Raw genomic sequence first — 25,992 nt, 5'->3', positions numbered from 1 at the left:
TTGCAATCCTGGATGGCCTAATGTGCTGTGGAGTGTACCTGGCAGTGTCTTGAGTTCAAGTAGACAGACTTCACTCTGGTGACGTCAGTTTGTTGAGTTTACTAGCTGCGATGACCCAAGTAGGGTGAAACTTGAACCTTCTCTCCCAGCACATCTTCCCTACATCTGAGGTAGAGGTCTGTGGGGTTTACGGGGCAGCTGGGAATTTGCAGCTTTGCGCTTCCAGACTTGCTGGAGCATTCTTAACCCAGAAGGCAAAAATATCTTTCGGTTCTAGGAAGCTGCCCACACAGGGTAACCCTGGGTTTAGGTGATGGAACAATCTGTAAGGAGAAAAGCAAAAGCTGGAGCTGATGAAGGTATCCTGTGCCCTTGATGGATGAGACAAAAATAAAGTTTTTGAAGTTGAGACTGTTTCATCTTGTTAGTGGTCTTCATTTGAATTGATAACCTTTGTTTCACAAATAAAATTCCCTGAGGGAAATGCCTGGAAAATTGCTTTCTGACTCCTGGGGCGGGGTGGGGCAGGGGGAGTGCATTCAGTAATGACAGGCAGACCCCCCTATTCTGAAAGGTGATACGTGTCACAATTTGCTTTGGACAGGGCTGAGTGATGCCTGGTGAACCTGTGTATTAATAATTGCGTTTCTTGACTGTCCACGGACTTGGCGTTGACCAGACCAATGAAGGCCTGGGAATGCCAGCACCCTGACTGGCCCGCTACCAGGAGATTCTGAACCAAAACATTCATTGCCCTTGTCTTGAGGCTCTTAGCCTGTGCCCTTCAGAAGGTAGCGGAAGGGCCAAGGTGTTTGTGAAATTGCTGGTCAGAAGCCAGGTCCACCCTCATGAGGGTGACCCCCATTGCTCTCCCTCCGTGCTCCTTCGTCCTGTCTCAAGTTTCACTCCCTCTTTTCTCTGCCAGGCAGTTAGACTTAATGTAAGTGTGCACCTGGGGGCCCATGCTGCTGGGTGGTGAAATATCCCTGCTTCATCCGTGAGCTGGTCAGTAGGTAGACTAGATGATTTAGACAACACACAGAAGTTACATCCTATTTATAGAATTTAAGGTGGTATGAAAGAAAACCACCAGAGAGGCAAGGACGTCAAACCTGGCTGACTTTCGGAGATCTGCCCATACATAACAAGTCAACTGGTCCCTGTTGCCCTGCCAGAAAGGAAGGAGAGCAGTTGGGAGAGGCCAGCAAGAACCATCCTATGCCCCTTGCCAGGCCTCCCCAACCCCCTAGGGGCCGCTGCTGCCGCCTGACCAACGTCTCCAATGTCTCCAAGTGTAGAGAAACAAACCCTGAGCCCACTGGCTGGACTGGAAATTTAGTCTTTCCCACTCATTTCCTCAGTCATTCCTCAGGGGTCTTCCCTACTTGGCTCCTTGAAAGCACTGTCTCTTGCCTGGTGGGCACTGGGGTGGGGGTCTCCGCAGCAGTGGGAAAGCAGGCCCCTCTGGGTCACTTTCAGGTAGGGTAGTAGAGGGTAGACGCAGTCTAGCTAGCTGTCGGCCATTGGGCTGGTGGGAGACTTGGGCTTGCCCTCTATTTCCTGCCGACGGGGCCATCCTGTGTTCAGGGCAACAGCTGAGGCCAGAGATCAGAGGCTCGGGCCTGTGGCCAACCTCGCCTGCCGTGGAGAAGGGCGAGGTGCCCAGTTTTCACCACACCCATCTGCAGCTGTTGTCTCACTGGTGGTGCTGTGGTCCACTAGGCGTAAGAGCCTTGAGTCCCCACCCTGCTCATCCGGTCCCCACTCCTGCCTCCCCATCCCTTGGGCTGGGAGGCGATCACAGCCCGTGGCCCACGGGCAGTCCCATCCCAGGCACGGCTGGGAGAACGCAGTTGCCTCGTCCGGGCCCCACAGCCTCTTCCTTCCCTCAGCCCGATGGTAGTCCCACCTGCCGCTGAGAACATTCCTCAGGGATGTCCCTCCAGCTGGGCCTGGCTTTTGGCCAGGAGCTTCAGCACAAACAGCTGGCCTTCCAGCTGCCTTCCTGAGGGCAAAGCTGGGGGAAGGAAGGAAGAGCCAAGCCCCTGCCCAGGCTGCCGACCCAAATCCCAAACCACCCCCAGGGAGAAGGCTACAAGTGCCCTCTTGGGCCAGATGGCTGGCCTTCTGGCTCCCTGAGCCCTTTGTCAGCACGTGTGGAGAATGAGCAAGGCTGTAGGCCGAGGTGGGTGCAGCTGGGACAGCTTTGAGTTTATACATCCAGGGCTGTGCTGGAAGGCAGGACCAGAGCCTCTGTCCTCCCTCCTGGGGGTCCTTGTTCTCCGTGGCTCTGCTAACAGCCCAGCAGCCCCTGGAAGTGAGGGGTCCCACTCAGACACCACCATTGTTCCAAGCAGCGTCGTGGGACTTCTCTGTAATGTGCCCCCTGCCCTTTCTGGTGTCCTTGCCTGAGCATCATGCCTGACGTTTGCCAGGGGCCAGGACTGTCGGCCAGGCACAACCAGGAGCAGCATTTTTTAGCCTTCTGCCCTGAGCAGAGGACCTTCTTTCTCCACCACCCCCTTTCCCCAGGGAGAAAGATAAGAGTTCTGCGGTCGTCACCTCTACCAGGGAGGCAAGGGCAGGGGGGCTTTGGTGAGGCTGTGGTCCCTGAAGGGGCTATAAGGTTATACATGACTTGGAAAGGGTGCCGGCGTCTGGGGTCTTCTTCCCGGCAGCTGCCAGCTCTCATTCAGAAAGCTGTAGTTCTGGAATGCACATAGTGGAATGGAGGGTGGCCAGAAAAGGAGAAGCCCATCTCAGGCACCAGCAACACTACTGACAAGAAGGGCTCTGGGGGACACCTGGGGGGCTCAGTGGGTTAAAGCCTCTGCCTTGGGCTCAGGTCATGATCTCAGGGTCCTGGGATCCAGTCCCACATCGGGATCTCTGCTCGGCAGGGAGCCTGCCTCCCCCTCTTTCTCTGCCTCTCTGTCTACTTATGATCTCTGTCTGTCAAATAAATAAAATCTTCAAAAAAAAAAGGGGGGGGGGCTCTGGGAAGGGAGGCTGGTCAGCTGCAAGCTTAGAGGGCTTTGGGTGGCATTTTGCTGAGGGGTGAGTGAGGGACTGTGCAAGTCCCCATGGAGGTGATACCCGGGCTCCATTAGCCCCCACTCCCCTCCTACCCTCTCTGTTAGACATGCTGGGCCTCAGGACCTTACCCCACAAGCTCCTCCCCACCTAGCACTGAGCCAAGAGCATCAGCAGAGGGGACAGGATGGATGGGGTTGGGTCCAAGGCCCAGACATCATGGGCCTGAGGGTCTTGCTACAGCCTGGAGCTCCCCTCCCTCCCCGGCCAATCTCAGTCCTCACGCCCACCCGCTATGGCCTGGAGGCCCAGACCAGCTGCAGCGCCCAGTGTGAAGAAATGACCGTGGGCCTAAGCTGTCCCCCGCATCCTGTGAGTCTGGATTTCTCCCTGACCGTTGGCACTGTGGTCATCAGCCTAGAGGGCAAGAACTTCAAGGACACGGTGGGGGCATCGAATAAAGACAAGGCCTGGGGACATCTGGGTGACTCAGTTGGTGACGCCTCTGCCTTTGGTCAGGTCGTGATTTCAGGCTCCTGGGATGGAGTCCTGCACTGATCTCCTTGGTCAGCGTGAAGTCTGCTTCTCCCTCTGCCTGCTGCTCCCCCTGCTCTCTCTGTCAAATAAATAAATGTTTTAAAAAGAGAGAAAGAAAAGACAAAGCCTGAAGCTGGCCCCTCTTAGCAGGAGCATCTGAGGCCAGAGAGGGACAAGAAGCTCCCAATGCTCTGAAGGCAAGGCCTGAGCCTCGCCTGCTTTTGGAGTCATGCCTGGCAACAAGCAGAGGCTCCGGATGTGTTTGCTGACCAGCCCGGATGGCCCTGGCAGCCCCAAAGCACAGCCGGCTGGATTTGCTCCTGGCACGGGGAGGGGGGCAAAGAATCAGCCCAATTCCCAAGAGCTTTGGGTCCTGCCCTGGCTTCCGAATTGGAAGTGTTCCGTGTAGAAACCGGGGCTGCTGTGGTCTGAGAGAGCAGCTGCCTCCCCCCGCCCCCACAATCCCTTATTTCAATCCGAGCTTTATGTCTTCACACCTTACTGTGCAGAAGCTGAGGCTGGTTAGGATGCTCCGGGGGACAGGTGGTGGCTGAGAGGACAGGCTCAGGAGCAGCTGGGCTCAGGTTCAAGACCCAGCTCTCCCATTGAGATGAGTTCCTTCACCCATCTGTGCTCCCCTATCTGTAAAAGCGGGAGTAAAAACAGTTACTACCTGGGGGCGCCTGGGTGGCTCAGTGGGTTAAGCCGCTGCCTTCGGCTCAGGTCATGATCTCGGGGTCCTGGGATCGAGTCCCACATCGGGCTCCCTGCTTGGCGGGGAGCCTGCTTCCCTCTCTCTCTCTCTCTGCCTGCCTCTCTGCCTACTTGTGATCTCTCTCGCTGTCAAATAAATAAATAAATAAATAAAATCTTAAAAAAAAAAAACAAAAACAGTTACTACCTAATAGGCTTGTAAGGATTTAATGAAATAATCTGTGCAAAGCCTGGTGACCAAAAATATTTGACAATAGAAGTCAAGGGCACTGACCAATCAGAGCACAGCCCGGTAGTAAACAACCAGCGCCATGGTCCGGGCTCTGATACTGGGCTTTGATCACGAGCCCTGATACCAGGGCTGACCACAAAGCTCGAGGTTAGTAGTAGCAATATTACGGAAACTGTTATCATTAATATCGCTGAAGGGCAAAGGGGGTCCAAATCAGGAGACAGGTCGACCCTCCGGGAACAATCACAAAAAGAAGCTCCCAGAATGAATGAGAGGGTGAGCCATCTGGATTTTCAGAGACGAGGTCTGTAGATATTGGAGTGGGAGATGTGGACCCAAGTCCCATCAGGGAACCAGGCTGTCATTGCAACCAAGGAACCAGAGCAGCAGGGAGCCCAGAGACCTCAGTCGCATGAAAAACTGGGTCTAGCAGGGAGGACCCACGCGTGAAGAAGTGGGCATGAAGACAGCCATGGACTCCAGCAAAGAAGAGGCGTCTCCAGAGGGCCTGTCCTCAGTCAGGAGCCAGTTGTCGCTACGGCCTGGACCAATGTGTGTCAGCGACCTCTAGGCCTGCCTCAGCCGCTGGGCTTCTGGCTGGTACGCTGCGGCTCCCACCACTGGACAGTATATCCCCATGGTGGGAATCATTGGGAATTCTATCATGATGCCTCAGTCCTGCGAGACAGTTGCTTCTGGCTGCGCTGATACTGGGGAGTTTTCAGCCAGCAGAGCAGAGGACAGACTTGGGCTGGGGATGCAGTGTCCCCACAAAGGTGCCACCTTCCCCCCAGTGCGGTCACATCTGGCCGGGAAAATGGGAGGGGGGGTGAAAAGTCAGGGGCAGACTTCCTTCTGAACAGATTTCATGTAACATGCTAGATGGGACTCAAAAACTGAGAGTAAACACATCTTCCAAATAAAAATCAATGTTTCAGAGTTCATCGGCGAGCAAACAGGAGCACTGGCCCTCAGTTAAAGCCAAGTTCTCCAAGCACAACCAAAACAATACAAATAACGAACCTTGGGCAAATGGATGCGTTTTCAACCAAACTGAAACAATGGAAATAAAAAAGGGTATAGGCCTCACAGGGATTAGGAGCCTTCCTCTCGAGCCCTCACTCGAGGAGCGCTTTCCTCCTGCAGAGCCCTTAGCCAGAGGGGGCCAGATTGTGTCTTCCCCTCCCAGAGAGTACCAGCACCTTTTATCTTTTATCTGGCCAATTGCACAGGACAGTCCATGATATCTGATGAATTAATGGATGACTGATGATAACAGCAACCGTTTATTCTGTGCTTACTAAGTGCCAGGTGCTGGGCTGGGCCCTCTTTGAAGATAAGCTCATCCGGTTCTTTGACCACGACAATCACTAGCCCCTTTTCACAGGTGAGAGGCTGAGGCTCAGAGAGGTGCAGTCATCTGCCTGAAATCACACAGATCTCAGATCACACAGATAGTCAGAGATTTGGGCAGAGATCTGGGCGGAGAACTGTGAGATGTCAAAGCTCAGGCGGGTAAAGGATTCACAGAGTTGCTTTCACAGAGAAGGAGTGCTGACCACTGCTTCTCCGAGAGTGGTGCCCACTGGAAGGCGTGGTTTGTGCGTTTAATCCCATTTCACCCGGCCTCGAGGGCCACTCATCCTCTTGTCTTGTTTTGCCTATGCCAAAAAATGCCTTACTGAGTGCTCAAAAGAAACAGGCCATCAGATGAAATTTGGAATCGTTGTATTTCCCAAAGGTTTTTTTTTTTTTCTTTAAAGCTTTATTTATTTTATAGAGAGAGAGTAAGAGAGAGAGCGCACAGGCAAGCGGCAGAGGGGCAGAGGCAGAGGGAGAGAATCTCAGGCGGACTTCCCACTTGGTGCGAAGCCTGACTCAGAGCTCCATCTCACAACCCTGAAATCATGACCTTAGCAGAAATCAAAAGGCCTTTAACTGACTGAACCACCCAAGTGCCCCCCCCAAAAAAGTTTTTAAAAACAGTTTTGAGATAAACTACACATACCATACAATTCACCCATTCAAAGGATAAAATTCAGTGGGTTTGGTATAGTCACAGAGACGTACAACCATCACCACAGGCAATTTTATTTATTATTATTCTTTTAAAAATCTTTTTAAAAGATTTTATTTATTTGAGAGAGAGAGAGAGAGAGTGAGAAAGCACAGAGAGGGGAGGGCCAGAGGGAGAGGCAGACTCCCTGCTGAGCAGGGAGCCTGATGCTGGACCTGATCCTGGGATTCTGGGGATCATGACCCAAGCCAGAAGTCAGTGGCTGAACTACTGAGCCACCCAGGTGCCCTATTATTATTATTATTATTATTATTTCATTATTTTTAAAGGTTTTATTTATTTGACACAGAGATAGAGAACACAAGTAGGCAGCGCAGCAGACAGGGGGAGAGGGTCCAGGCACCCCTATTATTATTTTTTCAAGATTTTATTTATTTGACAGAGAGTGCACGAGTGAGGGGGAGGGGCAAAGGGAAAAGGAGGGGCAGAGGGAAAAGGGAAAAGCAGGGAGTCTGCTACAGGAGCTGGATCCCAGGATGCCAGGATCCTGACCTGAGCAGAAGGCAGATACTTAACAACTGAGCCACCCAGGTGCCCCGTTCGCTTTCTCGATGCTGCCCCCGGAGGCACAAAAGTATTTAATTTTGATGAAGCGCAACTTATCTGTTTTCCTATTGTCTCTTGTGCTTTGGGTGTCACATCTAAAAAGCCCCTGACTAAGCCACGGTGGCAAAGATTTACCCCCATGTTTATTTCGGAAGTCTTCAGAGCTGCATTTTTTTAAACTGAAGCATAAGTCACACTTAGTGTTACACGAGTTTCAGGCGCAGGATATAAAGATTCAACAATTCTAAGCTCTACTGGTGCTCACCACGGTAAGAGTATCAGTGCTGCATTTTGGGCAAACCCCTGAGCAGATCCCAAGCTCTATCCCTGGCCACAACGCTCCACAAAGCCCCCACCCTCGTCCCAAACAGGCTGCTAACATTTCAGCGTTTCTGCCCCGCGGCTTCAAATCCGAGCAACCGCGGAGCCGTGTCCAGGTGGGGGTTGGGACCCGCTTAAAGGTTCAGGATGCAGGCTGGTGAAAGAGGAAGTGGCGAGTGTCAGCCTCTGCATCCCAGGCTCAGGACTGAGGAAGCACCTGCTGAGGCCCACAATCCCGCCCCAGAGGGGCTGCTGCCTTCGGTCCTTCCGGGAGAGGCTGGCCACTGCCACTCTCCTTCAGTTCCACGGCTAACAGCTATCCCGGCGGGGCCAGTCTAGAAAAGGGGCCTGTAGAAAGCGACTCCCTGGTCACCACCAAACTTGGCTTTCTTGATCTCAATTTACACCGCGTGCCAGGACCCTCTCGGAGACTCGTGATCAGGGTCTGACGCCCTCGCACTGAGGCAGGACTCTAGGACCTAGGAGAGCCCGTTGGGAAATCCAGGTCCGCTGGATGCGGGCTCCCCAGCTCAGGCTGTGGGTGGACGGACGGGCCGGTGTGGGGAGCACAGAACGCGGCGCCAGGGTCGGGGAAGGGCAGCCCAGGTCTTCCAGTCCAGCCAATACCGCTCTACTGGGCACCCGCCGGTCTTTCGCAAAGTCCGCCGCCAGCCGGGTGGGGGCGTCGGGGGGAGACGCGGCCGAGCGCCCCAGCAGGTGGCTGGGGCCAGGAGGCGGGGCGGGGCGGGCCGGGCTCGGCGGGGGCGGGAGGAGCCCCGGGAGGGGGCGGGGGGCGCGTACAGGAATGCGCACCGCCCCCCCCCCGCCGCCCCGCCCCAAGCATCCCGCGCCGACCGGGCCTCGCTGCAGGGCAGGCGTCATGGCCGCTTCGAGACAGCCCCAGGCTGCGGAGCTGCTGGCCGAGGCCCGCAGAGCTTTCCGGGAGGAGTTCGGGGCCGAGCCCGAGCTGGCGGTGTCGGCGCCCGGCCGGGTCAACCTGATCGGGGAGCACACGGACTACAACCAGGGCCTGGTGCTGCCCATGGTGAGGGGCCGGGAGGGGAGCCCCGAGCCTCCCCCGAGGCAGGGCCGGCCTGCGGCGCGCGGGGAGGTGCCTAGTCCCTGCATGGATGCTGGGCGGCCGCACCGAACTTTAGCCATCCTCCCCGGAGTTTGGGGGACGGGCATATGGGAGAGACCCGGGGATGGGGTATTTCCCACGTTGGAAGGGAGGAAGCGGGGATCCGCGAGGAAGTAAGCTCGGAGGGGGTGTGCCGACGCCTCGTCGCTCTAGCCCGCGCTCTGTAGACTGGCGATCCTCGCCATCCATCTGGGAGCCACCTCGACTTGGGCCCCGACGGAGCATGCGGAAGGGGACGCTTCAGGCTCTGTCTTCCGGGGGCCCCGACTGCAGACTTGAGGAAGCTAGCCCTAGAGCTCCCGGCCCAGCCGGTTCCGTTTACAGAGGAGGAAACTGAGGCCCAGAGAGGGCTAGTGATTTGCTCAAGGTCACAGAGCTGGTTCTTCCTGGGGCAGCGATTAGAGCTGGGCCCCTTTCCACCTGGTGCAGCTTGGCAAGTGAGTGGGTTCCACGCACCTGAGACCACTCCACAATGGCAAGGCATCACCTGGAGCTCCTCTGACTCTCTACCTTCCGAGCTCTCCTCCCCTTTGCCCCATAGCCGGGAGCCCGCGTTCAGGGCAGAGTCCAGGACTGCGCGTCTGCTGCACCGGCCCTGCCTCTGAAGAGACAGAAGCAGGATCCAAGCCCCCAGGACCAACTCAGCACTCTGGTTCTTCCCCGAAACACCCCCCATTCCTTTCCTGTTGAGCCTCCAAGGGACTGAAACCTCTCATTCTTCAGAACTTTAGTATGGGAGGGAGCCTCCTTCACTGGTCAGCAGGCAGAAGCTTTCCATACTCCCTGTCTCTCCTGCCAGGCGCTGGAGCTTGTGACCGTGCTGGTGGGCAGCCCCCGGGCGGATGGCCTTGTCTCCCTCCTCACCACCTCGGAGGACGCTGATGAACCCCGACGGCTGCAGTTTCCGCTGCCCACAGCCCAGCGGTCACTGGAGCCCGGAACCCCCCGCTGGGCCAACTATGTCAAGGGAGTGATTCAGCACTACCCAGGTATGGGGCTGAGGCCAGGGTCAAGTTCACACTAGTGCTAAGAGCACCACCTCTCAGCTGCAAAGCTCCTTAGCTCATCTAGTCCACCCCCCGGTAGCTTGCAGGAGGAGAGTATCCCCCATTGTACAGATGATGAGACTGATGCCCAGAGAGGTTCCAGAACTTTCCCCGAACTGCCCATTAGATGATGGGAGGAGCCAGGATTCAAACCCCTAGCCCGTTGGCCTCCAGAGCCCTAAACCAGGAGGAGAGCGAGGAAGACTGTGCGTCAGGTACCTCAGCTGCTGGTTAAGTAGCTTAACTTAGGAGGGTAGGATGAAGGGTGCTGGGCCCACGGTGGCCTCTGACAATTGTCCCTGGAAGCAGCTATCAGGCAGTCACCTCTCTTCATGCCAAAATACATGCCCTTTGCCGGCCTGTCCTCCCAGGCGGTCCATCTCACCACCACCCGTTCTTTCCAGCTGCCCCCCTCCCTGGCTTCAGCGCAGTGGTGGTCAGCTCCGTGCCCCTGGGGGGTGGGCTGTCCAGCTCCGCGTCCCTGGAAGTGGCCACGTACACCTTCCTGCAGCAGCTCTGCCCAGGTACTTCCTAGACCCCAGCCCCCGATCCAGCCCTCCTCTGCTTGGCAGAGCTCCCCTCTGCTGTGGCTTCAGGAAGGGGGTGGGGAACCTCCCTGGAGTGTCACTGGAGCTCCCATGGCTCCCACCCCACACACCCCCCTCCTGGGCTCCAGCCTCCCCATGTCACCCTGTGCCGCAGACTCGGGGTCCATAGCTGCCCGGGCTCAGGTGTGTCAGCGGGCCGAGCACAACTTCGCAGGGGTGCCCTGTGGCATCATGGACCAGCTCATCGCACTGCTGGGGCAGAAAGGCCACGCGCTGCTCATTGACTGCAGGTCAGGGGCTCCCCTTGCACCCTCCCCCCCATCATCAGGAGCTTCTGGGTGGAGCATGGCCCCCTGGCTCGTGTGGCACGCGGACCCTCGGGCTTGTCCTCTTCCTCACTCCCACTCAATGCCAGGTCCCTGGAGACAAGCCTGGTGCCGCTGTCAGAACCCAAGCTGGCCGTGCTCATCACCAACTCCAATGTCCGCCACTCCCTGGGCTCCAGCGAGTACCCGCTGCGGCGGCGGCAGTGTGAAGAGGTGGCCCGGGCGCTGGGCAAGGAGAGCCTTCGGGAGGTGCGGCTGGAGGAGCTAGAGGGTGAGAGCTGGCTGGGGGCCCTATGGGGCTGCCGGGCCCTCCGTGTGCCCTTGACCCTGCCATGTACCCCTCATCTCCAGGGACCTCCGCTGTGCTCTGCCCGCTCCCCCAACCTTGTAGACTTGGGCTCCAACCTCAGCGGGGCTGCTTGAAATCTTCATATTGTTTTCTTTTTTTTTTTTTTTTTAAGATTTTTTTATTTATTTGACAGAGAGACAGATCACACATAGGCAGAGAGGCAGGCAGAGAGAGAGGAAGGGAAGCAGGCTCCCAGCTAAGCAGAGAGCCCGATGCGGGGCTTGATCCCAGGATCCCCGGATCATGATCTGAGCCAAAGCAGACACTTAACGACTGAGCCAATCAGGTGCCCTGTTTCTCTTTTTCTAACATTATCTGAGAACCTTTACCTGGGCCGGCAGAGGCATGTCATCAGCAGGCCTGTGAAAGCTACAAACAAGTTCGGCCCGCGAGTGTGCCGTAACGTGACCATTTGCCGATGATCGCACATGACGCTGTGATGATCGGTGTCATACGCAAGGGTCTCCGTGTTCTCTCGGTACTTTCTTAGGATTGGATTCAGAGGAGCAGGATTGCAGAGTCCAAAGGTGCATGTATCTGAAAGGCTCCTGATACATGTGGCCGGGAAGATAGTATATTTGATAGTTTGAAGCTGAGATCAACATCCCCTCGTTCTGCCGTACCCTGTGGAGCAGAGGCCGTTACTACTCTGCGTGTTTTGGATGAGGCAGTGCTGAGCCTCGAATCGGGCAGCTCAGCCCCCAGCCCATACTCTCAGCTGTGGGCCAGGCTGCTAGCCTCGGGAGCTGCGCCCTCCCTGGCCGGGTGCAGGTGCCCATTGCCAGGACGCTGGCCAGCCCTGGGGGACTGTCTTGTCCTTCTCCTTGGTGAACTGTCCCATTCAGAACTGCCCCGCCTGCTCATTGCAGGTGACCTTGACGGAGGTTTTCATGCTGGAACACTTTGGGCGTCCCTCCTCTCCACTGCACACCTTCCCCACCATTCGTGGGGGGGGGGTCTTCCCTCCCTGGGGACCCCAATGCTGCCTCTGCCTTCTCCAGAGTCCTGTGCGAAAGGGCCTCCTTTGCCTCACTCCTGTGCCCTGCCTGACTCCTCTCCTGCTTGGAAACACGGCCAGTTCTCTTCTCTTTGAAAATTGAACCTCTTAACTGTGCCAGTCTTGGGGGGAGACCTAATGCTTATGGCCCATTTTGTCGTCTTTGTTCACTTCTCAATCCTCTCAGCTGCCGCTGCCACCTGGGATTGGGGCCTGCAGCCCATTGCTCGCCCGGCTGGAGCTTCCCCCCATTTCCAGCTCTGGTTCCGGAGCCTCCACCTGATTCCCAGTGGAACTCTGCATCCTTCCTCCCCTAGAGGCTTCCCTTACTTCCTCTTGCCGGTTATTTCTCACCCTTGTCACTCCTATGTGAGACCTCGGTCACCTCTGTGTCCTTATGTCCCCCGTCCCATTCTCCTCTCCCATCTCTGTCCCTTCCATGCCTTCCTCCCCCCACACCATGGATTTTGAGTATTTAGCAGCTGCTGTCTGGCTCCTGGTGCCTGGGTCTCCCAGCTCAGGACCTCTGCCCAGGGTGGTCGCTTTGGTCACCCAGTTCAACTCCAAACCCTTGCCTGCTCCCAAACCGACGTGGCCTTCAGAATTCAGTAGCAAAGCCTCTGGCCGTCAGGGCTGCCCCTACCGAATTGGCTTGCTCTCCCCACCTCGGCATGAACTGGCAAGGACAGCCCGATGCCGGTGTGCCCTGTGGCTTGATGTGTGCCTGGGCTGCACCCCGGCTCCGGGGCCCCAGCCTCTCCAGTGGAGGCTCCCTGGTGCTCCAGCATAAACGGCAGCAGGAGGATTTCTTCTCCCGCTTGCACTGCCTTGGGCTCGGGGAGGCAGCCATGTGCTCCCCTCACCTTGGAAGCATCAAGGGTCTGGGGCTTCCCCTGCTGTTTACTGAGCACCCACTGTGCGCCAGGCCCCCTGCTGGGAGGGGGGCTCTCTGTGGGTCCTCTCAATGTTTGCTGCACCCCGAGTGACTTTTTTTTTTTTAAAAGATTTTATTTATTTATTTGACAGAGGGAGAGAGAGATCACAAGTAGGCAGAGAGGCAGGCAGAGAGAGGAGGAAGCAGGTTCCCTGCTGAGCACAGAGCCTGATGCGGGGCTGGATCCCAGGACCCTGGGATCATGACCTGAGCCAAAGTCAGAGGCTTTAACCCACTGAGCCACCCTGGCGCCTCCCCCCGCCCCACCGAATGACATTTTATAGTCGGGGGCCAGGGGAGGCTCCAAACCTGAGTCACCAACACAAGGTTCTGTGCACAGCTTTGTCCGAATGAGGTCCCCCAATTTGCAGCCTGCCCCCAGCCTCCCACCCCCAGGCCACCGCCTGGCGCCCCCATCCCCACGTCGGTAGGGGCCCAGAGGTGGTGGGTGGCAGGTCCGCTGACCCTGTTCCCTCCCCAGCTGGCAGAGACCTGGTGAGCAAGGAGGGCTTCCGGCGTGCGCGGCACGTGGTGGGTGAGATTCGGCGCACTGCCCAGGCGGCGGCCGCCCTGAGCCGCGGGGACTACCGAGCCTTTGGCCGCCTCATGGTGGAGAGCCACCACTCGCTCAGGTGAGGACCCCGGGGTGCCCCGATAGCCCAGGGTGAGGCTAAGCCTCGGGGCGGGGCTGTGCTAGGCCCTCCCTGTCCTCGGTCCTCTCCCCAGGGATGACTACGAGGTGAGCTGTCCCGAGCTGGACCAGCTGGTCGAGGCCGCGCTGTCTGCACCCGGGGTTTACGGCAGCCGCATGACTGGTGGTGGCTTTGGCGGCTGCACTGTGACCTTGCTGGAGGCCGCCTCCACCTCCCAAGCCATGCAGCACATACAGGTGGGCGGGCGCCGGCGCGCAGGGGTAGGAGGGGAGGGTTCCCCGGGCCATGCTGTGCTGAGACCCCCCCCACCTCTCCCGCAGGAGCAGTATGCTGGCACCCCCACCTTCTACCTCTCTCAGGCGGCCGATGGTGCCAAGGTGCTGCGCTGGTGAGGCTTTCCCCGGGGATGGCACCCGGTGGGCATGGGGCCTGCCAGGCAGCAAGGCACAAAGCTCCAGGCCCCTGACACCTGCCCTCCGCATCTGGGTGCTCAATAAACTTGTGCCTCCCACCACTGACCCGCCTGCCTGCCTCTAGAGGTGGGTGTGTGCTTGGGTATCCAAGGTGCCACGTCAGAAGCGCTCCCCCCGCGCTGTGCAAGCATTCCCTGCGAGAACGGACCGGGCGGGGCCAACCGGTAGCAAAATCTTTTATTGAGTGTGGAACAAAGCAGGGGCCTTGTCATGCTGGTTCCAGCTCTTTGGTTACGTGCAAATGGGCTTGGGCCTGGGGTAGGGGCGTCGCTGCCAGAAGGGCCTTCTGGGACCTCTGTGCCCTTTATTCCTCCCAGAGGACAACCTTCTGTCCTCTGTAGCCAGAGGCGCTGGCCCTGTGGTCAGCATTGGGGTGTGCTGGGCCGCGAGGGGTCCACGGGTGGAGGAGCCAAGCCAGAGCCAGGGAGAGGAGGCGGGGTGGGGACCCAGGTTCCCGCACACGGGTGGGTAAGGGTTGGGGCGCTCAGGTCTGGAAGAACTGCTGGTCCACCTGGGTGCTGAGCGTCCCACTGGTGGTCAGCGTCCGGCTCACAAACTCCTGGGTCACGTGGCGGGTGAGGGAGCCACCTGCTTCCAGGCGTTGGGTCCCCAGGCTCAGTCCATCTGCAGGGGAGGACGCACTGAAGGACTCTGCCTGGGGTGCTGCCTCTCCTGCTCTGTGAGCTCTGTATCCCCCACTTCCCCGCAAGGAGAGCTGGATCCCCTGCCCAGTAACTCACCCAATAGGAAGGGCTCAGTGGTACTGGTGTGGGTGGTGGTGATGCCACTGTACTCGCCTGGCAGCGAGGGTTGGAAGAGCCCAGCGTGGCTGCCCAGTTGTGGGAAAGGGCCTGGCATGGGCAGATGGGCCCGTCAGAGATGAGGCCAAGAGAAGAGGTGGCCAGAGAAGGGGCAGGGGCTAAGAAGGGGTGAGACCACCCTACCTCCGTCCTGGGACTCAATGGTGATGATGCCCTCGCGCTCTGGCCCGTAACCTTCGGTGGTCTTGGCCTGCACCTTGAACTTGTAGGGCACGTTCTCTCGGAGGCCCGGCACGGTCAGCCGGCTCTCAGGGCTGTCACCATCCACCAGGAATGTGGTGGCTGGCTCTGGACAGGGAAGATGACTTAAGCCTCTGCAGCACCCTCTCCATCCCTCCCCTGGCCACCCCTGACCTGGGGGCAGGCAGCACCTCCTCCGTGGGCCATCTCGCAGGTCACCAGGTAGCCAAGGATATTCCCATCGGGCCTGCGTGGCCGCTCCCAGCTCAACTGCAGCGAGTCTGGGCTCAGGGCAGTAAACACCAGTGGGCCCGGGGCACTAGGTGTGCTCAAAGTGAAGGTGGAGCCTGGACATAGCAGAGCAAGGATGTCAGTGTCTGGGTCCGTAGGAGACTTCATGGGGACAGCCACGCGGTGGGGAGGCAGCTCACCTGGCAGGGGGCAGAGTGGACTCTGGGGGTGCACCTGTGACTCAATGGTGATGACACCCTCGCGCTCTGGGCCCCAGCCTTCCTGGCTCTGGGCCCGCACACGGAACACATAGGAATGGTTGGGCAGAAGGTCTTCCACCACCACTGACGTCTGGCTGGGGTTGGGGATGTTTAGGTGATACAGCTCCCCTGCGGGTGGGGGTGGGAGACAGGGGAGCAGTGTTATTCCCACCCCCGGCCTGATCCCACACCTTCCCTAGGCTGCCACCAAGATCTAATCATCACTCACCCAGGAGTAGCTGGGGTTTGGGGGCAGGTGGGATCAGCCTGGTACGGTATGGTTGGTTGTTTAGGTTGTACACTATACAAGGGATGAGTGCAGTCTAAAATCCCACTCTGTTCTGGCTGTTGATGGGCCCAAGTCATGCAGCCGTGAGTTTGTCTTCCCAGGGAAGCTCCACTTCCCACCTCCCATGCCAGCAGAGGCTCTAGGTCCCCTAGGCCAGTGAAGCCTTGTTAGGCAAAACCTAGCGGAGGGAATGACCTGGAGAGAGGCCCAGGGAGGTGGATGAGAACTCCGGAGAGCGGAGGCCATGAAGGGCAGTGAGGAGCATGGAAGAGAGAGTCTCTCCTGAAGTCTGGTGGGGATCATTAGTGTTTGAGGGATTTGGAGGGATTCCTATCCAGCCGGATGCTCCTGAGTGTCCCGACCCCGAGCCGAGCCCGGCAAGACATCAGCCCCGCAGCCCGCCAGCAGCAGGGGTGCCTCACCGCCGCTCAGCAGCTGGTACTCCACGCTGTAACCCTGCAGCACCTGCTCGCACTGTGGCTCCTGCCAGCTCACTTTCAGAGATGTGGGTCCCAGGGCTGAGAACACCAGGCGGGTGGGTGTGTTGGGCACGCCGGCAGCCAAGCGGGGGTCTGAAGACCGGAAGCCACAGTCAGTTTGTGGTGGGGCTCCCTGGGCGGGACCTCTGTCCCCTGACCTCCCTGGGCTGTCAGGTCTCTGCTCGGTACTGGCCTGGCAGCTCGCTCACCCTGCCACACCCTGGCCAGGCCACCCAGACCCTCCCGCCCATCTCAGAGTGGCTGTGGGCTCGAGGGTGAGCACGGTGAGATGGCCCTCCCCCACTGGCCTGGTGCATCTCCTCCCCCAGCCCAGCGCCCCTGTTAGAACAGAGGCTGTATGAGACATCAGCACTGATGGGGATGGAATGGAGGGTGAGATGCTGGGTCTGGCCGCGGCTGCCATGAGCAGATGGATGACAGATGGAGCGGGACAGCTGTGGAGACACGGGATGGCCACCCCTGTACTACCTGGGTCCCGAAAGGGCGCTGCTGGCTGCCCAGCCAGGATTATAGTGTCCCGTGAGTCCCCAGAGGGAGGGAACCCCTTCATCTGAGCCCGACTCAGGGGGCCCAGGGCCCAGGACAGCGGAAGCCTGCTCCTCCCCTCTTCCCAGATGGGAGGGAGGCCTGCGGCAGGACAAAACAAGAGTGAGCGCGCGGGCACGGTGCGTTGGAGGACGGGCGGCGGGAACAGAATCCCGAGCCTGCTGGATCTGGAAGAGAAGAGGGGTCCGGAGGAGACGCAGGGCTGGCGGCAGACACTTACTGTGGGAGGAGACGGAGGAGAGGGTGGAGTAGTCTCTGGGCAGCGTGGCGGGGTGGGAGTGCTCCGTGCGGGTCAGCGAGTGGTAGTCGCGGGTGAGGGTGGAGGAGGTGCTCAGCACCCGGTGGGACAGGTGTGGGCTCAGGTGGGTGCCGTAGGCGGTGTTGGCCACAGTCATCCTGTGCAGGGAGTTGGCACTGCCCGGGAAGGCAAAGTCCATCCGCCCGTTCACCAGGTGCTCTGCAGGAGGAGAGCAGGGTCATGGGGGCAGACCTCTACGGGACCCAGAGCCCTGTGGGGCAGGCTGTAGCCCTGGGAATTCCTAGGATTACCTATGTGGGGGTGGTGGCAAAAAGAAACCCAGCTTTCCTTGGCCACCAGGGACAGAAGGTCTGTGTTCCTGGTGGGGTTCCAAGGGGCCACACAGGCTCCTGCAACCCATGTCCCCTGGCGCTCAGGATGCTGGTGTGCATAGTCTGAGGGTCGCTGACACCAGCTAGGAGACCTTGCAGTTGGCCCTGCCTTGGGGGGGTGGGGTGGCAAATGTCTGCCCTGTGTCCCTTCAGGCCTCTGAGGGGTCTCCTTGGGTTCTACAGCCTGTCCCCTGGACACAACAGACTTCTGAAGTCGTACACTCCTGCGGGCAGTCCTGCTTTGAGGATAGCCCGAATGCCTGCCCCGGGGGGGTCGGTTGGCTCTGGGGGTCGGCCTGGCACGGTGGCACCTCCCCAGGCCGGTGGGGAGCCTTCCTGGGCAGCCTGGCCCAACGAGCGTGCCTAGCTGGGTGCGGGGTCGGGGCAAGCCCGTCACCTCCAGGGGGCCTGGGTGTGGCGCCGCGGGCTAGGCCGCCACCCTCCCCGCCCGTGCCCGCCTCCGCGTCCGCGCGGTCGTCCGGGGGGCCGCGGGGCGGCTCGCCGTCCGAGGAGCGCCCGCTGCTGGCCGACAGGCGCGGGATGAGCTCCGGGGGCAGCCGCCACGTGATGCGCCGCAGGTCCAGCTCCTCCCCCAGCAGGGGCTCGAACTTCCAGCCGCCGCCTTGGGAACAACGAAGGGCCGCGTTGGCACCGCCGGCGGCTGCGGGCGGCTGCGGGAGGGGGCGCGGCGGGGCGGAGGCCAGCGACGTGAGCCGGTCCTCGGGCTCTCCGGAATCCGAGTGCGCGGGAGGGGCGCGGGTGGTCGCGCAGCGGGCGACGGCCGGGACCCTCGGCCCCTGCGGCGGAAGAGGAGCCCTTCCGTGGGAGCCGGGGCCGCCGGGGCTGCGGCTGGTGAGGCAAGACGCCCCCCCGGGGTGGCGCTGGCTCTGTCGCCAGCTGGGAGGTCTCTTGGCTGGAGCCTCGGTTTCTTAACTGTGGACCGGAGAGAGTAACCTCTCCCCTGCCTGCCTCCCAGGGACAGTTCCAGAAGCCACAGAGTGCGTCCCAGGTAGAGTTAGCCCCTGAGTTTGGGCACCTGATTCATACCTGCTGCCCTTTCTCACGGCTTCAAAACCCCCACGACCCTTGGGCTTGAGTTCCTTAAGCCCAAGCTCAACCCTGCCAGGGCAAGGATGGAAGAGCAGGACTCCCGGAGGACTGTGACTCCTGGCACGGTATGACTGGCGTCCTGTTCTACAGATCAGAGCACTGCGGCACAGAGAGGGTGAGCAGTTCATCTGATGGCCCACAGCAGAGCCGCGCTAAAACTGAGTGCCAGGGAGGCCAGCCCAGGGCCCTTTATCCCGCACTGCAGGGAGTCAGGAGGGAGGGCAGGGCAGGGGGCCATGCCTGCCCCGTCCCAAACGGCCTTGTCCCTGGGAGGTGGCCCGAATGTCCTGAGTCCACGGCACAGCCTTCCAGGTGCGAGGCTGTGTTCCTGCATGGGCCCGTGTGCGTGGGCCGGCCGACCCTGTGTGCCCATGCGCCCAAGCAAGTCTGTTGGCCTGTGTTTATACACAGATGTGCCCACGACTGCCTGTGGGCCACGCTGGCTTTGTCCCCTCTGTACCCCATGCCAGCGTGGCACCCGCCAAGTGGCAGGCTCTGCCGATACCCGTGTGGAACCGAGAGGGCCTTCCAGTCTTGCTCTCTATGCCCAGTGGTCACTGGCCCCTTCGCTTTCTCTGGACACCAGTGACAGCCCCACCTCCTCCCGGGGACTTCCTGTCACGGATCCCAGACCCACTGACCAGTGTCGTCGGAGACGCTAGGCCTCTGGCTGCCAGCAGGGGAGCGTAGAACGTCATCGCTGTACATGAGGAAGCTTTCGTAGTCTTCCCCGCACTGGGCGTCCACAATGGGGATGTCCGGGATGATGGGGACTGTAGGAGTGGGAAGGGTGAGCCAGGGCCCCAGCCCCGGCCTCCTCTGTCCCGCCTGCCCCCCTCCTCTGCTCCCCGCCCCCACTCACTGGACATGGGTCGCTTGGGCTGGGTGGCCAGGTTGATGATGGCCTCCCGCTCCGGGCCCCAGCCTGCCCCATTGCGCGCCTTCACCGTGTAGCGGTATGGCTGGGACTCCCGAAGGTTCTCAATGAGCAGCATCCGCCTCTTGGGACTGTCCACCAACACCTTCTTCATGGGCCCGATGGGTCCTGGGGCAGGGAGAGCGCCTCAGACGGGTCATTCTAGCTTCCTGCCTGGCCTAGCCCCCCTCTGATGCAGCAGCCCCCTGTGTGGGCTCTCTACTTCCCAGAGAGCGCACAGGGAACACGGCCGGGAGCAAGCCGCTGCAGGAGTCCCGGGTCACGCCAAACCCTGAGAACCTGGGCAAGACTGGTGTCAAGAAGTGTCACCGACTCTCTGAAGGGCTCATCCTTAAGTGGCAGAGCCAGGACAAGACTCAAGGTGGCTTCGATGTCACCTCTACTGATTGGCGATGGCCCTGTGTCCAGGGCACCTCCACACCACACACATTCCAGCAGGTAGTGAGGGCACCTGTGCCTCGTTGCCCACCACCAAACCCCAGGTGCTGAGGGCAGAGATGGCCCAACACCCACCATAGCGGCCGTGGGTCCCCTTACCCTAACCCACGAGCACCTAGAAGGGTGGAGAAAGGAGAACGTGACCCCTGTAGCTCAGGGCAAGTTCTGGGTTTAGGTCCAGGGCCAACAAGAAGGGGTCTGCCATGGGGTGCCTGGGTGGCTCAGTTGTTAGGCATCTGCCTTCAGCTTAGGCCCTGGTCCCGGGGTCCTGGGATCAAGCCCCGCATCGGGCTCCCTGCTCAACGGGAAGCCTGCTTCCCCCTCCCCCACTCTCCCTGCTTATAATCCCTCTCTCGCTCTTTCTCTGTCAAATAATACACAAAATCTTAAAAAAAAAAAATAAAAATGAAGGGGTCTGCCCTGCTGGAAGTCTTCCGGGAAACCAGAGAAGGCACAAAAGACTGGAGACCAGAAAAGGTCCCTGTCTCCAAAGAGGTCCAAAGGAGGCTTATGGCTACCTCATAAGCTTGGTGTCGGCCCCTAGCAAACAACTGTGCTTAAAAAAAATTGGTTGGTGGAGGCCTCTCAGCCCCGGGGGAGGTCTCTAGCTGCCAAGGTGGGCACCGTTTCTCGGCCCACCCCTCACATCCCTGTCAGCCAGGCGGGCCATCTGGCACATTCCAGGACCCAGCGCAGACCTCAGCAGGCTGAAGCCATGGCTGAAATCATCGGAAATGAACTTTCGACAGGATACATATCACTCCTGGGATTAGAGGTGTAACAGTGTCTCTGTAATAGTGGTCACGGGTGGGTTAGAAACCCAGGATGCACCAAAGGTGGGACGCAGCTGGTGACACCGTGTGTAGCCTGCTTGGCTGCTAAAGAGCAACAAATCTGACGTCTGGAATAATATCTCGGCTCTCCGCCCTGCGGGGCTGCGCCGGGAGTGCTGAGCCTGACCCACGTTAAGGCCCAGAGGTCGTATGAGATGGTGAGCTCCCCATCCCTGGGATGGACCAAGGAGAAGCGAGGGCACAAGGAAGAGGTCCCTGCACCAGGTGGTTGTGGAACCGATTCCCCTCACTGTCTCGTCTTGGCAATTGGTGGGGTTGCCCATCCTCCCCTCCCTTCCAGGCCTGGGAGGAAATAACGATGTGGCCAAGTAAAATGTTACATAAGCTGGATTAAAAAATTGTTTATCTGAAACTCAGCGTATCCTCTATTTGCTAAGTCTGGCAACTCTTCTTTGGCCCCAAGAGAACCGTGTGAAAATGAGGCACCCTGGTTCCCTGTATGGGAAGGCCCCCCTGATCTTGTGACCTCACTGCATATCTGCGTCACGCCTCCTGTCCCCACCTGCCCTGTGCACTTCTGCGCTTGGCTTCTGCACTTGGCCTTGGGATACGACCAGCCCAAACCTGACCGCAAACCTGATGATGCCTCAGGCAACCGTGGGAGTGGACCACCGGGATGCCGTGACCGCCCTCCTGCTCTTTCTCCCCTCCCCTTCCTGCAGTCCCGGGGGGGGGGGGTTGGAGGGGTCCAGGTCCTTACGGTTGTCCTCGTTGACCAAGCCGTAGCAGACCTCATAGGCCGTGATTTCACCGTTGGTCTCCGCCGGCTCAGCCCAGCTCAGCTGGGTCACGGTGGAGGAGACGACATTGAAGGCCAGCCGCCCTGGCTCACTGGGTACTGGGGCAGGGGAGGGGGGCAGTACAGGAAGAAAGCTGTCAGCAGCAGCAGAGGGAGGGCCGGGTTCTGGGACGTGCTGGGAGAAGGGGGGCAGAGCCGGGCATCAGGGTAGTCGGGGACAGACACAGGTGGTGAGTCCTCACCTTCCTGGTGTGTGCGGCAGGACACCAAGGAGCTGTAGGGGCCCTCACCCTGGGGCCCGTAGGCGCACACCTTCATCTCGTAGTCACAATATGGGTACAGGTTGGTGAGCTCCGCTGAGGGCACCTTGCTGTCGAGCAGGTGGGCTTCGGACTCAGAGTCACCCTGGATCCAATATTTGACCTGCCCCCGGGGGGAACGGGTCAGTGCAGAGCGGCAAGGGCCAGAGCGGCTCGTCCCTCCACGGACCTCCTGCTCTTATCGTCCCATTGTGCAGATGAGACACCGAGGGGTTGGTGACTTGCCAGGTTCACGCAACAGGGCTACGGCAGAACTGGGGTGTCTCCGGGGTGGGTGGAGGGGCCGCATTCCAGGAAGGAGGGCAAATGTCTGAAAACTTCAGGGACGGGTCTTTCCTCTTCCCCAGGCAGATGGTGGTTCCCCCTGTCCCCGGTGGGCCAAGCATGCCCTCTCCGCCACCTCAGGGGCCCTCTGGCCTCAGATGGCCTACGTCCCTGGCGGATACCAGGCCTCCCCCTCCACACCCCTCTGCCTCCCACCTTACCCTGTACCCTGTCGGCTTGCCAGGAGGGGGCAGCCAGTTGAAGTGGATCTTCCGGGACCCGGCAGCCTTGGCATTGGGGTTCTGTGGGGCGCCCAGGTCACCATGGTGAGGGAATGATGACAGTGTCTGGCTTGTGAAGTTCCGGTCCAGTTCGTCTGTAGGGAGCCAAGCCTGAGCAGGGCGGCCAGCGCAGCCACCCCCTTTGATGGAGGTAAGAACCCCCCCTCACCACCAGGGGGCTCCTCCCTACCCTTGCCCACCAGCACTCAGCGGACAGTTGCCCCCCCAGACCTGTATTTTTACTTGCCAAGACTGGCAGCCTCCGTGGAGAGCCCCCCCACCAGCCCTCCCTCTGCACCTGCTTAACCATATCCCTGGCTCGGCGCACCTGGGTCCCCAATGGTGACGGTGGCTGAGTGGGGCTGGCCCAGGCGGGCCCCGAACTTGGGGTTGGTGAGCTGAATGTGGAAGCGGCGGGTCTGGCGGCCCCGCAGGAGGGAGTCCATCTCCTGCAGCTCCAGGAGCTTCACCTGTAATTCCTTCCAGGTCTCCCCAGGTTGGAAGAGCAGCTCACCCTCTGCGGGGATGTAGTCCTGGGAGTGGGGTGGGGTCAGGGTCAGGGTCAGGCCAGGCCCTCCACCCCGATCTTGTGTATCCGACAGAGACCACCACCCCACGTGGACACGAAATGGCTCATGTTGCTACAGCACCTGCCTGCTCCCCCCACGCGCCCCATGCATCGGGCACTTTGCAAATATGAGCTCATTTGACCCCGCAGCCCTGGGAATTGGAGCTACTACTGTCCCCGTTCACAGATGGGGAACCGAGGCACACACAGGTGGAGAAACTTGCCCAAGTTTGCACAAGTAATTGTGGTAGAGCTGAGCTTTGAACCAAGACCCAGAGCTGGGGATGTGAAGATACAGAGAGTCCCACACTGGCAGGCTCCACCCAGGGAGGGAGGAACCCCCGCCCCCAAACGTGGCTCTGAAGTCTGGGATCCCACCAAGCCCCAGGCCCTGCCTTCTGGGTAGGATGCCTCCCTCAGCTCCAGCTTTCCTCTTTCTTTTCTTGTCTTTTTTTAAGCTTTTATTTATTTGAGAGAGAGAGTGCAAGCAGGGGTAGGGTCAGAGGGAGAGGGAGAAGACACCCTGCTGAGCAGGGAACCCGCCACGGGGCTCAATCCCAAGACCCTGAGACCATGACCTGAACCAAAGGCAGATGCTTAATTGACTGAGCCACCCAGGTGCCTTTCTTCATTCCAAGCATCAGAACTCTCCTGAGCTTCTAGAACGCGAATGTAGCATGTGTACAAACACAGATGGTGCCCATCAGCGGCGACTGGGGTGCTCTGCGACCACTAGGTGGCGCTGCAAACTAACATTTCGAGTCCAGGCCCAGCAAGAGGCAAATGCAAGGAAATTTAAGGAAAGCAGGAGTTACCTGCTAGAACATTTCCAAACGTCAAAGTCACAAAAGACAAAGCAGGAGAATTATACCAAATTAAAGGAGACTTCAGACACATAACAAAATGCAATGCCAGATCCTTGACTGTTTCCTGGATTGGGGGCGGGGAGGGAAAGAGCTATCAAGGACATTGTGAGGACAGGTGAACAAGGGGAGATCTGAATATGGACTGATTGTTAGGTAATGCAACAATGTGAGCTTTCTTAAAGTTGGTGATGACAACGTTGTGTAGCATAGCCTTGTTCTCAGCAGGAGCCTACATGATGTCTACTGCTTACTTTTTTTTTTTTGACAGTGAGAAATCACAACTAGGCAGAGAGGCAGGCAGAGAGAGAGGAGGAAGCAGGTTCCCCGCTGAGCAGAGAGCCCGATGTGGGGCTCGATCCCAGGACCCTGGGATCATGACCTGAGCCGAAGGCAGAGGCTTTAACCCACTGAACCACCCAGGCGCCCCTCTACTGCTTACTCTGAGTTCATCAAACAAAATGAAATGGAACACAACTCTCTCTCCCTGGGTCTCTACGGTTACAGATAAGAGATACACATCCACGCATAATTCTGTGTCTAGGTACGGGCATCTTATAGGGAAGGAGAGAGCGAAAACCAGTATTAGTTGGCGACTCTCTGTAAAGGGTAAATTGGTGTTGATTTTATTAGTCTTGTCTTTTCTCAGCAGGCTTGAAATATTTCAAAATAAAAAGTTGGGGAATAATAATAATGTTTCTAAAAACACATAAATACCAAGTATCTTTATAAAAGCACAACAGGATTGCCAGAATCTCTTAGATAATATGGTGTATTCGGTGAAACTTACGGGCCTACAATTCTTCTTTGGAACTTTCACTGGGAGCACGGGAGTGGTGATGGGAACTGTTCCGTAGAATCAAAGGCAGGAGAGGGTGTGGCCAGGCTGCTGGAGCCCAAGCCCGAGCGCACAAGCTCCCCTGCGTTTGCCTAACAGGCCTGTGGGCCCAGGGAGAGCACATTCTATTACCCGCTGAGTCAGTTGCTGGTGTACATATTTTTAGCTTGTACATGTTGATAATAAATTCAAAAACACAAACCTGGAAGCCAAGAGAGCACACGCAACACCTGGGTTTGGTTCTTCCCGGAGACTCGGGCCTGTGACAGAGGGGACGTGGGCCCGACTGCCAGGCACTCCCTGCCTTCAAGGGCTGCCTCTTGCTCTTGGCCCTGGGAGGGCCTGCCAGGCAAACCGAGACAGTTCCTTGGGGAGTCTGCCCAGGGGCCATGTGGCCTCTGATCCCACCTCAAGAAGCCCAAAGCCCTGGGGTGCGGCGGGGTGGCACGCCTGGGTGGCTCAGTCGGTTAAGAATCAAACTCCTGATTTCGGCTCAGGTCATGAACTCAGGGTCCTGGGATCGAGCCCTGCATTGGGCTCCGTCCTTGGCATGGAGTCTGCTTGTCCCTCTCCCTCTGCCCCTCCCCACTGCTCGTTCTTTCTCTCAAATAAATAAATAAATAAATAAAATCTTAAGGGGAGAAAAAAAAGAAGCCTAAAGCCCCAGGATTGGGGCAGATGGAGAAGTCCATTTCAGTCTGAAGGGTCTGGCAGCCCTGAGACCCTCGACGGCTTGTTGGAAGGAGACATGAATGATCTAGACATGTCCTTGGCAATGATGGGGCCTCACTCACCTCAGGCACCACTGGCCCTTTCGGGGAGCGAGACACTCGCTGGACCCCCCCAGAGATGCCACTGACCCCACGGCGGAGACTTACCCGGTTGCCCTGGGCAGTGTTGTCCTGCGTGCGGTAGGAGACCTGGGACTTGCCATTGTCCAGGATGCGCCGGATGACAGGAATGCGGGCCACTTGCTCCCCACCGCTGACTGCGTACTCGGCCTTCTCAAAAGACACTACCCCGCTGGCTGCAAGGACCCAGGCGGCAGTCAGGGCGACCGGGCGGGCCCCGGCCCCTTCTCAACACCCACCTCCCCTCTGGCCCTGCCTGGCCTCGACTCCAGGAGTCTGCCCATCCTTCCTCATCCCACTGCCCTCTGGGGATAGCTGAGCAAGGGAATGGAAAGTTCTTCTGGAGAAGAGCAAGGGGGCTGGAACAGAGTCCCACTGGCATCCTGGATATTTCAGGGCAGAGAAAGGAGGCCAGGCAGGGGCACAGCCAGAGAGGAGGCCCCGAGACCGAGGAACGGGGCAGAGCAGGACGGAGTCCTGTGTTTGCTGGAGCAGGTGGGCAGGAGGGCTCAGGGGCCCTGCAGGCCGCCCGGATGCAGGGAGGA

At 58.9% G+C, this 25,992-nt stretch overlaps 2 protein-coding genes across 5 annotated transcripts in view; one reads left to right on the top strand and one right to left on the bottom strand.

Annotated features, from left to right (window-relative positions):
- Window positions 1–8,289: 8,289 nt before the first annotated feature.
- On the top strand, window positions 8,290–13,972 carry GALK1 (galactokinase 1). The gene is made up of 8 exons (XM_045984434.1): window positions 8,290–8,505; window positions 9,401–9,590; window positions 10,052–10,171; window positions 10,350–10,485; window positions 10,611–10,792; window positions 13,283–13,433; window positions 13,528–13,690; window positions 13,775–13,972. Exons 1-8 carry the CDS (start codon window positions 8,341–8,343, stop codon window positions 13,844–13,846), a joined length of 1,179 nt encoding a protein of 392 aa, XP_045840390.1. The 5' UTR covers window positions 8,290–8,340; the 3' UTR covers window positions 13,847–13,972.
- Window positions 13,973–14,087: 115 nt separating this feature from the next.
- ITGB4 (integrin subunit beta 4) overlaps window positions 14,088–25,992 on the bottom strand; it is a 30,749-nt gene continuing 18,844 nt past the window's right edge. Inside the window, exons 26-41 of one of the 4 annotated variants that reach the window (XM_045984430.1) lie at window positions 25,475–25,623; window positions 22,656–22,860; window positions 22,268–22,422; window positions 21,705–21,885; window positions 21,424–21,561; window positions 19,357–19,539; window positions 19,136–19,267; window positions 17,782–18,006; window positions 16,975–17,211; window positions 16,677–16,835; window positions 16,131–16,280; window positions 15,360–15,548; window positions 15,120–15,275; window positions 14,872–15,036; window positions 14,668–14,778; window positions 14,088–14,551 (exon numbers count right to left, since the gene is read on the bottom strand). In XM_045984430.1, the coding sequence (XP_045840386.1) occupies window positions 14,412–14,551; window positions 14,668–14,778; window positions 14,872–15,036; window positions 15,120–15,275; window positions 15,360–15,548; window positions 16,131–16,280; window positions 16,677–16,835; window positions 16,975–17,211; window positions 17,782–18,006; window positions 19,136–19,267; window positions 19,357–19,539; window positions 21,424–21,561; window positions 21,705–21,885; window positions 22,268–22,422; window positions 22,656–22,860; window positions 25,475–25,623 (2,675 nt within the window). In that variant the 3' untranslated portion in view covers window positions 14,088–14,411. The remainder of the gene's footprint in view (window positions 14,552–14,667; window positions 14,779–14,871; window positions 15,037–15,119; window positions 15,276–15,359; window positions 15,549–16,130; window positions 16,281–16,676; window positions 16,836–16,974; window positions 17,212–17,781; window positions 18,007–19,135; window positions 19,268–19,356; window positions 19,540–21,423; window positions 21,562–21,704; window positions 21,886–22,267; window positions 22,423–22,655; window positions 22,861–25,474; window positions 25,624–25,992) is intronic. The other 3 variants (XM_045984431.1, XM_045984432.1, XM_045984433.1) reach the window with 3 other exon arrangements.

The sequence above is a fragment of the Meles meles genome, chromosome 18 (assembly GCF_922984935.1).
Source record: "Meles meles chromosome 18, mMelMel3.1 paternal haplotype, whole genome shotgun sequence".
Classification (NCBI taxonomy): Eukaryota; Metazoa; Chordata; class Mammalia; order Carnivora; family Mustelidae; genus Meles; species Meles meles.
The sequence above is the reverse complement of the archived record's forward strand: the minus strand, read 5'-3'. Positions and strand labels throughout refer to the sequence as shown.